We start from the raw sequence: 17,967 nt of genomic DNA, 5'->3' as shown, positions 1-17,967 counted from the left end.
GTAAACCAGGCCTAAAGATTGAACTCCTACAGTGTATGTGTTACCAAGGTTTAAATCTTTGTTTAAATTGCAGCCCTCATGGAAAAGCAGTACATATCAGGCATTTTCTGAGCAGCTGCTAAATCTGGATCTATTCACTGATACCAACCTTCTGAAAAATGACAACAGAAGTCAATAAATCAGGATCTTGCTTTTGCCTTACGTTTATTTTTCCATCTATAATAAGCATCTGATTCCATAAAGCTTTTTTTGATATTACTAAAGAAAAGATTCATAATGAACTCCATGGATAAGTACTGTTTTCACGGAGCTGTTGTGTGACAGACCACTGACCAGTTCCCATGATAACAACTCTTTGCCTTCTGCAGGTTTGTCAGCCCTCACCTGCAATTAAATTCCCACACTGCAGTGAGTAAACTGCTAGCAAAAGCAAGAGCAGCCTGAAGACATTACTAGAGCCCAAGACAAAAAGTCCTGCAGTATGCCCTTTTTATCTGCTTTACCCAAGGATGAGAAGACCGCAAGAAACAACTAGCGGGTATCTGATACCTAAGGAGCAGGAGGCTGGGAAGACCTCGTGTTGCCTCTCCCAAACAGGAGTTTGAAGGACAGAGGAAAAACCACCGTTCCCCAAGAACTCTTGCCCAGAGCATACTGCCCAGCAGAGACAAGGGGTTCCGCCAGAGGAAAGGTATTAGCCACACAGATAGAGGGAACTTCCAAGTCCAAATTTAGACAAGCGAAGGAAGAAACTATCCACCAAAAGCTAAGGGTGGGCTGCATGGAGCTGGGAAGAAAGGCAATGACAGGGCATGCTGCAAACAAGCTGTAACACACAGTTCCCAAACCAGCTGCAATTTCAGTAGTCAGCTAAATCACCTAGACCGAACTGCCCCTAACAAAGCACTCAAACTGGCAACAGAGTATGGATTCTATAATTCAATAATATTTTAGGCATGTTTATCTTAGGAGCCACATATATGGAAGTCCAATAAGAATCATTACAAAGATGTCATTCAAAATACAAAGGAAAAACCTGCTCATACTTTTCATTTTGAAGAGACATCCAAAACCAGATTTACGTCCTTGTCCTTACAGTAAAGTAGCACAGGCTCTTCTGAACAAGCCCACCACAAGGAGCAAGCGATTCCATCAACCTGCTTTGCTTTAATGGCTCTCATCATCAGTGTATGCACTACACAATGTTTAGGAATCTGAAACAGGAAGTCTTCCTGGTTTCTTTCTCTTCTCAGAGATCAGTTTTCATTTTAAAATAAAACACTGCCTCTGAGAAGGCCAGAAATACAAGCTTCAGTTGGTTGGCTGTCTCACAAGTCTTTATCACTGTAAGAAAAGAAGATCTACTATCATCTAAGAAGGTAAACACACAGTTTCATGTATTTCAGTAGGGTTTTCTAAAAGCATTGGTAGTTTCCTGCTTTGTCTCATTACCTTGCCCATGTTTTCAAAATAAGGAAGCCTGAAAGTAGCCTCTCACTCGCTGTTAAGCTGCAAGACCTCCCTTAATGTGTACACCCACCCTGAATTTACTCATGTTTATAACCCATGCATTTATTGTATTTTTTTTTTTTAGTATCAGTCTGTTTACACTCATCTCTAACTGAAACAACTAATTAGGAATACTGGAAAACCATAGATGTGGTGTACAGAAACCCCATTAATAGCACTTCAGGTGCAAGGGTTATCTGCCTTGCATTAAGAATACAGACAGTATAATTTTCTTAGTGTTATGCCGCTATGTCCCTTCCAAAGCATGAATGAGTTACACCACAAGTTCTGCAAGCGTCTGTACTAACTTTAACTGCTGCTCAAAATATGCTACCAATTAACATGGGAATGTCTGAAAGAGTAACTACTATAATGACAAATATGTCCTTTCTTAACTTAGAAGGAAGTACATTGCCAAAGAGCAAAAGAGAAGGGTTTTAAAAAGCTGAGGGGGTAGGAAAATGAGAACAGACAGACACAATAATTAAACCTGGGGTGGCTCCTTTGGTGCCTCATTATAACATACGCCTTTCATTAAGTGTAATGGAACCTAATGGATCATTTGCAATGGAGAAACATTTATACGGCACTCAAACACTAAGTGTATCCCTTTATTAGCAGCACTGCACATGTACTTTCAGGTAAGATGACACTGCTGAAAGGATGATTCTATTCTGTTAATTACTGAATACAGTAAGAAGGATGAGCAATGTGTGGGATTTATTAGAAATTCTTTACCCAATGAAATCTTAAAATGAAAAATGTTAAGCTAAAGAACTATTTTGATGGAAAAAAGTAAAGCATTTAATGTAAGCAGAATTGTGTTGGTAAGATCATATAAGTAACTGTGAAACAGAAAACTCATTTTGAGTATTACTGAAAACATTACATTTTGCCACTGCCTTTACTACACTACTGTAGTCCAGACTAAATCAGTTTCCTGTTTAATAGCCTTTGAGTACACTGCAAAATGTAAGAAATTAAATATTTTTCTCATCATACTGCTAACTATATTTTATGTGGAATAGAAGAACTGCCCTACTGAATCAGACCAGTCATCCATCTAGCCAAGCATTCTGTCTCTGACAGCAGCACCAAGGGATGTTACTTAGAGAAAATATGCATGTAACTCTAACCACAGCCTGAGATCAATTCCCATTTCATTCACCAGCATCTACAAAACTTGGGAATTAGGAATGCTAGATGGTACACCTCTCCCTGTTCTCCTCAGTACCCATTTATGGGCCCATGGTCCATAATTCTTCTAACCCCTTTTTTTAACCTGCTGATATTATCTGTTCCAACAACATTTTGTGTAACTAAATTCCAGGGGTCTCTAGCCACTTTAAGGCAGTACCATAACTATTTTAAAATGATCTGTTAGTTTCAAGTGTCCTCTAGTTCAAATACTCAAGTATCTGATGAATAGCAGATCTACTTTAGCCTTAACTATCATCTTCATGATTCTGTACACAAATACTTAAAATAATAAACATCTCCTACTGATGTCTTTGGAAATCTAAATCAAACTTGATTCTGCAAAACAATAAGATTTTTTGTTCTCACATAGTTTTCCTGGCATGCTTTCACTACTATAACACTTCTTGTCATCTCAGCTAATATGAGTATACAGAGACAAAACTTTGGTCTGTTATTGATATATTTTTAACTTTCTCTAAAAGATGCAGGGGCTTACATTACAGTGAATACTTTAACCAGCTAAGAAAACATCCTAAGTATATCCTAAGTAAAAAGTTCTTCAAAAAGTTGCTTACAAAGTCAGATTGCTTATCCTTTAGAAAATATACTGACACACCTCTAATAAGTACAAAAGATTATCCAAAAAATTTTCAATCAGCTTTATTACCACATACTTTAAATCACACTATTGATCAATTATACTGAATGAATCCCTATACAATGTGTATTACCCACTCTGCTGTGCAAATTATCACATATGAAGATATATTTAAACAGACTTCAGCTAAAGTCAAGTGATTTACAGTATGATTACGAGGGCAGCACTTGTAAGTTTACAGAAAACACACAGCATTATCTACCATACACATATGCACCTTGCACACAGGTATCTAAAGAAAAACAGATATCCGGAGGACAGGGACTCTGAAGTAATAGATACTGTTGAATTCATAGATATAAAAAAGTTGTAGAGTTTTTAAGAAGCCACGTACCAGTGTGATGTCTCGGGAAGCAGCCGCTGCACTCATGTGTAAACTAGGTTGTCTGACAGAACTACTGCAGTCCAATGCTCGAGCAAACGTGCCAACCGCACTACAACAGAGAAACAGTAGATAGTAAATACATAGAAAGATGTAACCTCTTTTTTATTATCAGACTATGTCATATCTATAAAAGTGTCCTTTTAAAAATAAAAGCCATATACTGTTACTCTTAAGATTTCAGATCTTTGCTAGCGAAGGACAATTAGATAAAGACAAATCACTTAACACAGCAGTAAAAACTCTGATATTCTCCCCCAAAATTAACAACCTACACATAAGAACAACAGCATGGAAACAAAAGATACTTAGAGAATTCTAATGTACCAACTTTTTAATGCACCAATTTTTTATTAATTATGAAGTAAAAAATCCTACTCAGTTTGGGTTTTGCAACCATGACTATTGTTTTTAAAATTAAAAAGCCACAAAACTGTTTAACAAATTACAATACAATTAAAAAAGGGGGTTCACCATGTTCCCATGAGGAAATTAATAACATTTTATTCACTTCAGTAATGCATGTCTACTACTTCCATTAGTGAGGCAAAGAAAGCATATTAGCTTGGTCCAAGGCACCTCCAAAATCATATTTTTGTCACAGGTTTTAAGTAATAACGAAACTAATGGATCTCTCAGCCTACTTAATAAAAGCATCCTAGCATTATTGAAATGGACATGTTTTTCTCCAAACCTTTACCTTTTTTTTCACTTTTGATGATGAATTGTACATGGCATTTATCATACTTACCAGAGCAACAAAACATAAGGAATAGAGATGGAGAATTAGTGTGATAGTTACTGTTCTAAACTGCAAACTTTTCTTGGAAGTACATCTATACATCACACACAGTGAAGGGAAAGATGCATAAGAAAATTTGACTTGTCCCAGCATATCATACACAAACGAGCAAAGATGCAGCGACACATGAGAAAGATTATTAAGTAATAGAACAGAAGTTGCTCCAGTACCCTGAGTTGCAAAATGACTCTGGAGGTGCGTTGTGTCACTATGAAATTAGAAAAAAATTATTTGTTGCAGTTGTGACATGATATAACTCCTCCTAAATTCAAAGACCCAATTACTCACCTAACATTTTTAATACAGTCTAAGCCTCTGGACTAAGGACTGGAGCCTCATTCAGCAATTACACTCCACACATGTTATAAGTGCAGAATTATATCAATGAGGCATGTCATTGACAGAGATCAACACACTGAAAGAGTCACATTATTGAGTACTATAAACCCAATATTCAACAATAAAATAATGTAACATGCATCAAGAGTTTAACTCACTCAGGTGTATTATTGATTGTGGAGAAACTAGTAATAACATCTGTTATTGCAATTTTACCTTGAATCTCAAAACATTTAATACTGAATGCATGTTTCAGTACTTGCTGCCAAAAACTTGTAAGACACAGTTAAGATTCAACAGCAGGGATTCACACACTCCAGATAGTAACTGCTTAAATTTCTAAAGGCCGTGGAATAAGTTATATTCAAATGTTGTTCCACAACCTTTGCTCCCTCTTTGCAGAGATGGCAAATATGTGACAAGAACACACACACACTTTTTTTTTTTTTTTTTTAAAGTTTGACAGTATATACAACAGTATTTGTCGACAAATCAGTCCCAGGAATAAGGCTGTATTGTGAACACATTTCCTGATAGTCAACCCCTTTAAACATGTTGGCATTGATAAGGGTTGTAGCTAAACAGCCTTCCCTGTGATCCTTCTGTCACTACTGTTCAAACCAGTAAAGTGGCATGCCGCATGACTGTATTTCCCTTCTGCTGCTGCCTATTAGCTTATCTTCCTTTTGCATAATTAACACTATTTTCTTTTGATCATATTTCTAAAATAAAATCAGAATATGCTATAAAAATTACAAAGAGTATGTCCTCACAAGTCACTCTCTAGCACATCAAGCTGCCTTCAAATTTTTTAGGCTGATTTCAGAGCTCAAGTGTATGTCAATTATGTTGCCCAGTATGTACAGTCAAAATTAAGACACAATATAAAGCCAGGTTTATTTTGAATAAGTGATAAAGAAGTAAGAACTGATGCACTAGTTGACATCATTTCCAGTGCTGTACTGAGTAGGAGAGGATCACAACCGTCAGAGGAATGCTGTGTGGGAGCGTGGGGTATGCAAGTGCAAAACAAGTAGGAATCACCATAAAATGCAGGCAACATGCCATTTTGAGGGGGGGACAGGGATGTGTGTGTCTGTGGCTATATCTTGAAAACAATGTAACTTCCAGTTCACCTCTCCCTGGAAACTTCTGAAAAAACAGTGAATTTTTCAGACAACCCAATTAAGTGTAGGAATTTTAGAGCACTGGCTGTTGAAGAGTAACTAGTTTCAAAACTTAACAGTGATACACAGTGCTCTGTATAATCCAGCCATGCAATCCAAACTCAGTATTAATTTTAGAAATCATTACAATACCTTTTTATGCTTTTCCATTTAAAACACAGATATGAGGAACATATTGATACAAAGGTCAAACATTTCCTTTGTCATTTTTCCTTCCATATTTTTTTTCTAATAATACCACCAATGAATTATTTTTAAAATGTTAAAAGGCAAAAATAACTAACCAATGCCTACTTCCAGAAGACACACTATCATCTTCACCTGCCTGCTACCAAAATAATACTCAGCATTAAGCCAATGCAGGCTGAACAGTCAGACACTAACTACTCATTTTTTCTTTTGAACAGACCCTTTAACATAAACATTCCATTAAGTTGGCAGCATCCAAAGAATATCTGTAAATGTTTAACTGAAACTATATCTAATTCAATAATAACAATAAACTCACATAACCAAAAAAAAAGTGCTCGGCAAGCTAGTCACAAATCAGTTATTCAACAAATAATTAAAGTACTGTGACTTCAAACAGAAACCAACACTCCCCATGCCTCCCAGAATAAGCTAAAGCCAAAAGGCATACAGACAGTGAATTACACAGGTGGCAGAGAGGCGGACAAGAATGATAAACAATTGGTGATATCAGCAGAGAGATCACTCTTTGCACAGGCAAGCAGGTATAAGAGCTTTAAGGGCTAGACCAAATGATCCAGTGTTACCTGAATTGGATTCTCCTTGTTTAATGATCTTAAAAGACCAGAACCAAGAATGTTCTCTCAAGGACTTGTAACAGGGACTGTAGCAGACACCCATACAAACATAGAACAAAATCAAGATAATCTGGTGCCAGGTTCTAAGACTACACAAAAATTCCATACATTCAGCGAAACTCAACAATATCCATGTCCAAAAAAACCTGACAGTGAACTCTCTAGAGATGAAGTAGCTCATCACCATTTTGTTGTGCCCGTGCACCCCACATTCAGGCAAAACTTCAGATAGGTATTGAACACAGAAAATACATTGCTCCAAACTTCTTGTAACTTAAGACATTAAAGGAAGTAATTGTTCAATTTTTTGCACAAGATTAGTATTAGTGGCAGCCAGTGAAATTATGAAGCAGCAAATGCAAGACTGTCATAACACATTTCTAAAGATTCAATGCTCGTCAGTAACTAGTTCTGAAAAGGGACATTATTTACCAAAGAAAATCTGGAACCACTGCGATTATACATCAGGATAAAAATAGTCACTAGTCTCCCCGGTAACAACAGCAGTCCAGCATCATATCAGATCCAGAAAGTTCTGGATCCAGGCCAGTAACTCTATTTTCTTCTACCTTGTTTTCTCAAAAATCCAGCTAAGACAGAGATCTTTTTTAATCTGAGCATGTTTATTTTAAAATTGTTCACTTTCATACATTGTTCCTCTGTTGCGGTGATATGAGGTGAGTAGTGGGTATACTCTGGACAAATCTGTTTAAAGTGAAGCACCTCTGTGCATACAGAATCCGTAAATTCACAATTTTCCTCATATATTTGCAAGGTAATGAATAAGGCCTATGCCTCACCTCAGAGTTAACATTTCTGAAGAAAATAATTAAGTGGATCTTTGGTAGTTTCCTACATATTCAGAAAGCTTTTTGTTTTCCTTATTGTTACATCAATGTTCCCCTTCACTGTGAGAGCTGGAAACAGTCCTAAAAGGTGACCTCTTAGACTGCTATCAATAAGAGCATTTTACAAACAGCCAATTAAGATCTGATCGCTCCTTAAGAAAAGTCTCATGATACTTAAAATCACGGAATAAAGAAAAAAAATACTTAGTGAAGATCTATGTCACCAGCACGGTATTAATTAAAGTTGAAAAACACCCCTGAGATTTTTACTACTGGATAATGCAAAATCTGACATGAAGAACATATTCAAAGTAAAATGATGCTGTTCCAGAAGACACATTTTCCTTGCATTTCTAAGCAACTGTCTGTACAGTGCCATGTTTCATATTATCACTTCAGATATTTACAGCACGAAGGGAGATGACATGATAAACATGAAAAGTCACCTGCCACTATTCTTCCTCTGAAAGACTCTCAAAGTTAGGGTAGGGAGCAGCACGACATATAATGTCCCCTACACACCACAACTAACCTTCAGTTTCATTAGTAATGAATAGAAATGGAACATATGTGAAATCTTTATTTTTCAACAGAAATAGAATCTGATACATACAAATAGTTTAATTCACAGGATACAATTTAAGCAATCATTTGTCTGTATGCCATCCTCCAATTTCACAGTCACAGAGGAGATTTACAGCCCCCAAAAAGCAGGTCCATGAAAACACTGCTGCAGAAGTTTTTTTCTTTCTAATGCAATAGCTCAAAATTCATTAAAAAAGATGGAAAAAGAAATTCAGCTCCAAGTCTGAATTAGTTGTTTTCAAATGAATTTGGTCAAGAAGAAATATAGTAACACAAAATACACAAAGGAATAAACATGTATTGGCCAAGCATGACAGACAGGCAGAAACATAGTATTTTTGATACTCCTAGTAAACTTGATGTGAACATATTTTTCTTTTTTATTACTAAATCATCTGCCTACCATTAGATGCTGTAATTCACCTTGCTAGCAAACATCCAGTTTTGCAAGTGCAGCACTGGCATCAGGATTTTTCACTATCTTTACCACCTAAATTTATGTTGCAATTCTGCCATTAAATTTCATTACCTCTTTTAATGAACTCCAACTCCTCTCACTTCCCACTGCCTAAAGAGAATCCAGAAGCACACTAATACTGAAGCTTTCAAACCAGCGACTTTTATGTATTTTCATAGATGAGCTTGTCTACTGCCACTGACTACACTGAATTATCTTGCAAGAACAGAGTATTACTATTTGAGCACACTTCTAAATGTTTTTACCTATTGTTCTCAGCTGACAAGTGTATTCTTTTCCTCAGCATGAAGAACAACACATTGCTAGTTGAAGCTCCACTGTGTTCCCCTCCTCACTGTAAGATAAATTCGTGTAACAAATACACCTCCATATATCATGAGCACTTCTAACTAAATCAGTAGTAACCAACAGAAAATGAATATAATCACTGTCTTAGAGAAAATGGAAAAGTGGAAACAACATGGGAAGAATCGAGCTCTAATTCAAAATGACTAACACATGATTTTCCATCAAAAAATAAGCAGGCATTCAAATGAAGAGAAGTATGTTGTATTAGCCAGAGGTATGCAATGCCATTTGAATTACAAAGAAATCAAAGAACAGAATTCTAAGGTGGAGATGCAACGCTGTAAGGCTATTATAATTAGTCTTAAAAACTCTGGTTTAGTGGGAAATAAGCTGGAACCAAGAATGTCTGGAAAATAGCTTGATTTAGAGATACATTCCTTCCAGAACATGATGCTGATAATGTGGTTAGATGAAGCAGTATAAAAGAACTAAGTTGTTAATTGTTTCACTGCATCATAAAGTACATAAATGGAACTAGAATGTATCAAAAAAAGTATCATGTAATGAATTATAGACCAAATTTGCAGATAGAAAGAAACTAAAAAAAAGCATCAGGTCTACGGTTCTCAGCATCTGTGCAGACTGGAGCCAACAACTCCTACCACATTTGAGACTGGTCAGGACCATTTTTGCCTCCTTGAAAAACTAAAAAAAAAAAAAAAAAAAAAAAAAAAAAGAAAAAGACACACAGTAGGAAACTTACTATTTCCTAATCCTATGCAACTTGGAATAGAGTTAGAAAGAAAACATGAGATCTCACAAGGAAATGAAGTAGTCCTTGTGTATTAAGAATGAGACTGATGACTGGAGAAAACAGGATGCATCTATATCAGTTAGTTCAAATTAGGAATGGAGTTTCAAAGCAACTGTCCCCAGAGTCTTTATCTACTGCACTTTAACCAACACCAAAAGTTATCTTGTAGCATACAAAATGGAATTTTGTTAAGTCAAACAGTAGTTCCACATATTCATAGATATTTCGTCCACAGGACCAGATTAGAGTTAGCCTAAAAATAAAACTGCTCAAACATGCATAGTGTGGATGCTAGGTCCTCAGCACCAAACATTTAAATTCTACAAATCTACTTGTACTGTATTGTACTATTTGTTAACGTGGACAGATCTAAACTGCTGTTGCAGCTTCTCAGAGTCCTCTTCTTTGAAGCTAGCAGACACAGATGAACTGTTGCCAATATATATGATGAACAAGAACTGGTTGATGAAGTTGCATCTTACTTGAATGGAGTAAAACATGGTGTTGGAATTCTCATTGCAAGAATATAAATGACAATGCATTACTCAAAACCAGAATACATTAGTCTGATGCCTCAAGCTTCTACTAACAGATGCTTTTGCTAGTTCAAGCAAGAGCCCTCACCCAAATTATGCTTCAATAGTAGCAATAAGGTACTTTCAAGATTTGTAAATCCAGAGTGTCAAGCAAGACTACTTAGGGAGCTCAAGGTTAAGGATCTTTCCACTCAAGAACTCAAGCTTTTTTCAAAATCTCCATACATTTTTCTGGCACTGATACCTCCAATTTCCAGACAGGACAGGCATATTCTTCTATGTTAATATACAGCAATTTATTGCATACTAGGGCTTAGTGACAGGCCCAGACTAAGCATATAAACCTAGAAAAAAGGCCTCCCATTCCTGGGACAGTAAACAAACCTTGTGAGACTGGGAAAGCTACATTCCCAAGGCCAAATATAAATGTTCTTGCAAATGGACAACACAAACAGAAAAAGAGAGCATTTAAACACCTTCTAAAGAACTAAGGAAGGATGCTTGTGTGGTTGAAAAAACTAAAGCCTATAAGGACCAAAAGCAACTCTTCCTTCAACCAGAGCAGACTGAAAAAAAATGAGGAAAAAATTACTGGATGCCTTTGATGCAGCATGTAAAAATGATCACGTGAAAATACTTTTAAAATTTCAAATACAGATAGCATACACACACTTAACCAAAATCACATATAGGAAAGCATTTAGGAGAAAGTTCTTATCGTCAGAATTTCAAATTTGCAAAACTAAACATAACCAGACAACTACCATTCTCACTGGAAACCCAGCAGGCACAGCCAATACCCAGTGAACTGCAGTTAGGCCACAGCAGAACTATCTTCCGAGTCTGTAAGCACAGCTTACCAGATCATAATACCAACTCCACTGTTACTCAAGCAGCTTTTAATGGTCCAGTACAATGAAAACTTTTACCTGCAAGCACACAACACACTGAATTTAGAGCTGCCACAATGATCATAGAACTGTTTCTCCAAAATTGGTAAAAATCTGTCTCAGAAGCACTTAATGCAATGTAAATGTGATTTTGCAGCCTGTGAATACAAGTATATAGGAGCTTGGAAATAGTTTCTGTCAGTTCAAAAGCAGCTTACAAAAATGAATGGAGTTTTGTGGAAGAACATCAATAAAGTGATACCTGAGTAACATTTGATTACAGGTGGTCATTAGTGATTGTCTACCACAAGATCTTGGATAGCTACAATTAGTCAGCTATGACCAAGACCCATTCCTGCCATAACAGAAACCTTCTTTACAGAAACGTATCAACTTCTAAACAAATGCAGTCTTGGTGAGGGCACAGTATTGCACAGGATGTCTTAAATAAGGGGAAGAAGAGAGAAAAATGTTTTTCTCTAAAAAATTCATTTATTCTCTGTCACTTCCCAGTAGACTGCTTACTGGTACACTCCTCTGGGAATATTTTCAGCTTTGCAGTATAATACTTCAGCTCCCCAGAGTGGCTGCAAAACAGGGAGTGGAGGGATGTGAAGGCAATGAATTAACTCTTCAAAAATGCACATAATCTTCATGCAGATGGTTTTTTAGGGCACTCCATAATGGTCTGCCCATACATGTCCAGGTATTATATTGCTGGTGATAGAAGTAGTTCCGTTTTCTGGGTTCTGTTCTATGGAGCATTTACCAGGCGTTGTGACCTTTTGATGCACGTTAACACCTACACCCCTCCGGTTTGCTTGGAAATTCAACAGGGGCAGGCCATTTTTACTACTGTATAGAAAGGATACAGCACTACAAAGTGGGGGAGAGAGAAGAAACCCAGGTGGATCAGCATCTGAACTGTAAAACAATAAATCAGCAACCCATTTCACTGTATACATAAGCTGGAAAATATAAAGCAACTTCTCTACTTCCTTCCTGAAATGCTTTGTTCAAAACAGAGAAAGAATAAAGAACAAAAACTGGCAAGAACGTAAAAGGATTATTTGTCTAAGAAGATTTGAGACTACACTCTGCAACCAGGTTACAGAAAATATAGGAGATGGAGTAATTCAGGATAAAACCCCTACATTAGCTGTGATTAAGAGTTCTCTGCCATCTTATAACAGTACCTTTGTACTATATTTGTAAGCATGAATTACAGGACAGGCGAAACATGCTGTATCTTATGAGTGTAGAGTTGTCCTAGAGTTTTGAAAGTTCTTCTTTGTTTTAAAGTAGAGAAATAATTTTTAAAGGTATTTATGAATTCCAAGGGCTTTGATGTTCCTCTCATAAATCTGCATAATCCTATGTTAAGCTATAAAATTGAACTGACCAGATTTTTTTCACTAATGAAATGCATCACTTCAAAACTTTTATTTCAACATTCATCGAAAATAATTGCACTGCAGCTTACAGGCAAACTCAGCAAGTTCTGCATCCATTTCATTTGTTAACATTTTCTTTATTTCTACTCTTAAGTTTTATTTTACACTATGAAATTCCAAGTACTATAATACAAGACTGAAATGTTAGCACTGAAATCCTGTTTCATTTACTCTGAGGGGAAAACAGCCTGATGTCTACATTTAAAGTATCAAATTCTACTATAACCTGACATACAGGGAGTGTAGCATTATTCCAAAACTCACTCTCTTTTTCTCTCTTCTGTATTGGTAGCTTCAATATATATGCAGAAGGTTATGGTCTGATTTTCTCTTTTAGCTAACTGTGGGAAAGAGAAGGGCTCACAAAATGGCAAACAAGTTGAGTAACATGATATAGGGGAATAAATAGTCAGCAGGAAAAGGAAAAGGAATTTTCTTTTATTAGAGGATTTTAATCTTACCGTGCTACAACTAAAAACTGGTCAATCTGACGGTCAGTAAGGGGGCTATCTGGATCCCATACTTTTACTTCCAGCTTTGCCTGTTCTCTGTCATCTAATTCTCCTGTCAAAAGGTAGATGGGACAAAACACTTATTACTCACAATGTTTTTCTCTGTGTATTTCTTGTACTATGTTTAAAAGAGACATTGTACATTTTTAAACACACACACACAGTACTTAACAATCAGCAGTTATCCATTTAAATTCCATAATGCAGCTTCAGTAAAATAAATATCTTCCCTTAACATCAGCATTTAAATTTAAGGAGGCATTCTTACGAGGCATAGTATCAAAGAACTTTAATACAATGTGATTATAAACTTGAAACCATAACCTAAGTAACCAGTGGTTTCTTTAAATTGCTTCTCAACTATATCAAAGTTACTGTTTCACTTAAGCCATATTTTATACTTAACCAGCTTTAGCAATTAAATTCTATCCAATTTGTATTCTATGCCCCCAAACAAAAAATCATTAAGAAAAAATGCTGTCTAGTACATTTAATTATTTAATTTTTTTAACCTCTTGCTCTCAGCCACTACATTATCTGTATTATTAACACAAATCCTACAATTAAAATTGCTGTGTATGTTGACTAGGTATATTCTTTTACAAAATAATATACAAGGCTACAGCACAAGAAAGTTACTATATACTATATCATCATTTCCCAACTCCATTTGTCTGAACAGAGCAATTTGTGTACATGCACCTGGCCAAAACAATCATGGCAGTTTCTGAAATTTAATTTGCCCTGCATTCATTATTAAAAGAGTATTGCATTTGTACTGCTTGGAAGAACAGTGAAGTGTGAAAACACTATAATGGCTCACACTGATATGGAAGCCTATATCTTGGCTTGACTACTACACCAATAATTTCTACTGCAAAATGAGAAACATTACAGAAGCTGATTAAGTAGACATGACATATTCTGCTAGTATGAGAAGATTTACCTATGGGATGTGGCCAACACGTTTACAGCCACAACAGATGACAACAGCAAAGTTAAAATCATTGTCTTTCCTTGGTATTTTAGAATATGAGCATGTTCTTCCTTCAGTGAAGATGTGGGAAAACTCCAATGTTTAATTGGCTGCCAGTACTCATCTCTGACTTTTATGAGCTACTACAAGAATACAAACCTGTTCTCAAATACAGCCTTCCATTTCCTTCAAAAAGCTAGGCTGTGTAGGTACCTCTCTGAGCACAGAGAAGATCACTTCAGTCCGTGCTATTTTTTATGACTTAATGAAAACAGCCAGTCTAAACACGCACAGTATCATTAAGACATGAAATAACTTGTACAGTTAAAAGTCTGGAAGCAGACTGCAAACCAAGCACTGGCTCTTCTGAAATCTGATCATACCTGGCGAGTTTCTCTAGCACATTCATTCTGGAAGGAAAGGAAAATGTGGTATATATTTATCCCTACCAAATATACAAGTTGAGAACTGCATCATGCTGTCTGGTTAATGTTTCAGGAACAAATTTCACAGTCACATTCTCAGAAAGACACAGTAAATTACTTTCTACTGATATGCAGGAATGAAGAATTGCCTGTCTAATGGGACTTCTGATTCTGTTTCAACTAATTCACATCCAGTACTAGAGACAAACTGTTAATTTCTGGCAATCTTGGGTAGGATTTTAGGTCTATAAACTTATTCAATGGACTACACACCTATCAATACATTCATTTTTTCACATGTGACAGACACATTGTGGGTGACGTTCTACATTTTATAAATAATCTCTGAGCACTTCATTTCAATCTGTTAATACATACTTTTTAAAATATTTCTTATGTTAGTTAACTGTTTCAGGACATCATATGCTGGAGATCGTTAACAATACTCAGGCAGGATATACTTGTCACAAAGAGAAAACATTATGCAAGCACAGCACAAGTATTCAACCAAAACATGTCATTCTCCTGAATCAAGTTTGCAAAAAGATGAAAGAAATTGCAATACATGTCTTACTTCAATTAGAGGTAATTAAACAATTGCTACCACAAAACGTTGTTGTAACTCTTGATAAAGGTAAATCTGAAATATTGACAAACAGTATTTTGTAATGGCAGCAGACATAAACAGGATATGAGCAACGAAATATCTATACCAAAAGAATCCAAACAGATATAATGTAGTATTTGCAATATCAAATATTACTGCAAAAATGGTAGACAGGTTTCCAGAAGATACGTGGTCTCTGCCAAACTGCACTTGCAAAAATGCTTCACTCCCAATTTTCCACTTACATGGCAGGATAGTATCACTTAAACAGGAAGAAAAGTAACCTAAACAGATCAAATCATGGAAGCAGTCAAACGGCGCTGTAGAAATCTTTGAAAAGTTGATTTCAGGAATAAAAATTTTGTTTACTTCCTTTGAATGCGCTGAAAGAATCAGTATAGGAGGATCATGTAAGATAAACAGGTCTTCTTTCCGGAGGTCTTCTTTCAAAATAGTAATTATAAAAACCCCTCTTGTTTTCCTTGAGCTGTCTGTCCTTAGTTAATCATGCCTGTACCGTATACTATAGAATTTTTAATGTGGCAGACCCCTTTAAAACTAAGTCACAATTTCTCCATTAACACCTCTACATTGACCTTTTATATTGCTGAATTTGACACAGAACTATAAGTCATTCAAACTGAACAGGTATCAAAGTTGCCATAGTATTAATACCTTTTATTGCAAATTCCAGGACACAAACAGTATCATAGAATCATTTAGGTTGGAAAAGACCTTAAAGATCATCAAATGCAACCACCATCCATGGAATGGGGGAGGTTAACTTTTAACATTTTCAGTATTCCATCTGAGAAGGTTCTCGGGTTCTGTTTTACAACCGTAAACTTCCCTCACCACCAACATACCAATTACAGCTTCTGAGAAGTGCTAGGCTATTTTTTTGAATGGCTTGTATGACATACCAGTGTATCCAATTTATTTTGAGCGCTCCTTATAGTTTTATCATAGCCAATCCAATCCTGAAGATTAATTTTACTGAAAAACATTAGTAGATAGCAGAAATATGCCTGGTCTTTCTCCTCATCAATTATTCAATGCCTTACTTCTCATGGTTCTCTTCTAATAAAAAGCAAAATGTTACTTTTTTTTCTTAAAACCAACAAAAAAACCTGTTCTCCATTTCAGTTAGTCATTTTAAACAAAGGAAAGCATGACATGCCCCCCTCCAAAAACCATTTTAAGAAAAATTTTACAGAAGTATACCAAATGCAACTTTTAACTGACTGCAATTAAGATGAACTACAAGAAATTAAAGATCTGCTTAGTCAGTCTTTTAGATTTCACTTCCTGCAGATAAATATCCCCAAGGTAATCAGTACATTAGATTCACCATGATTCTATGTTCTCCTTATAATATATCCAACTAAAAGAAAATAACGTGCAATATGAACTATGAACATTTTCTCAGAGTGCAATTCTTTTAATTTTACAGATCTGTAACAATGCTGCAATATGGTATCCTTTTAAGAAACTGAAACTTTAAATCTGTAAAAGCTGGACTTTTTTAAAAATGGTTTTCTGGGAAACAATGCCAATTCCACTTTTAATGACAAACAACTGATGAGGTATCTGCCTGAAAAATAGCCAGGAGGACAGTTTCTAGAAATACAACTTGTCAGGTACAATGTCTTATTTTTGTACTTTGCACAATTTGCACTGTTTTTCAAAATACCTTTTTATTCTCCCATTCAAAAAGTAATTTAGCAGTCACTTCAATCCAAACATAAACTGAACACCCCCAGTGCTCAGCTTTCTGAGTGAATCCATCTTTCATGATATGCAAAACAGAGGTACCAGCTGCTGGATCCTTAATCACATGGGACAGAAAATCTGTAGTTGCAATTTTTTGGTCATAGTAAGAAGGAAGACATATCCATGGACAGCATTTGGACACCAGACCAATAGTACCGCAGAGTTCCTCCTACTATGGAAATTCATTCAGGGCTCGACACAATCTTGAAATCAGCCAGTAGTTTTGACTCATGCATTAGTTACCCAGACTCACTAGATACCTAAGCACATAAACACGAAGGCCTGTGTACATGTTTATGTTCTTAACACCTGACACATCTCTAAGAAGTAAATTCAGTGTCTTCACCTTTGTGCTTCAGTTTTATACCTGCGAAACAGGAATTTCTCTTAGCTACATTACAAGGATGCAAAAGAGAGAGACTTGTCAGTTCTTATCCTCCCTTAGTCCAGTTCAGCATGCAACACAATGAAATTTCTGTTACTGTCATACAAGATTAGATTTAGTAGACAGCATTTAGCAGATTTTTGTCAGAACCATTGGGCAGTATACAAACCGCAGGTAACACTGAACGTCTTTTTAGACATAGCTTCATGTGCTGTATAACACTCTAAAAATAGGCAACTAACCATTGAAAAAGAGGTTTCAATTCATGAACCACCTTCTCATGTTGCTATGTAGACTGCCTGTCTGCCAACTTTTTCTCTAACTTACAGATGAGAAAAGTAGCATCATATTGGATCTTCTCATACTGTCTAGCTATGAACAAAGTTCCAGACATTAAGCCTGTCTGTCTAAAGTAAAATCTGAGCTTTCTCCTTCAATGAAAAGTTCATTAGTCCCCCTCTAAAACACTCAACATATTAATTCTGCATAAAA

The 17,967-nt window shown here is 36.0% G+C and overlaps 1 protein-coding gene across 1 annotated transcript in view; it reads right to left on the bottom strand.

Moving 5' to 3' along the window:
• The window catches only part of MTA3 (metastasis associated 1 family, member 3), a 136,635-nt gene that overhangs the window by 65,351 nt on the left and 53,317 nt on the right, over positions 1 to 17,967 (bottom strand). Inside the window, 2 exon segments of the mRNA XM_010576535.1 lie at positions 3,702 to 3,801; positions 13,259 to 13,361. Of these exon segments, the coding sequence (XP_010574837.1) occupies positions 3,702 to 3,801; positions 13,259 to 13,361 (203 nt within the window).

This window comes from Haliaeetus leucocephalus, unplaced genomic scaffold, assembly GCF_000737465.1.
Source record: "Haliaeetus leucocephalus isolate CR32 unplaced genomic scaffold, Haliaeetus_leucocephalus-4.0 Scaffold526, whole genome shotgun sequence".
NCBI classification, from domain to species: domain Eukaryota; kingdom Metazoa; phylum Chordata; class Aves; order Accipitriformes; family Accipitridae; genus Haliaeetus; species Haliaeetus leucocephalus.
The sequence above is the reverse complement of the archived record's forward strand: the minus strand, read 5'-3'. Positions and strand labels throughout refer to the sequence as shown.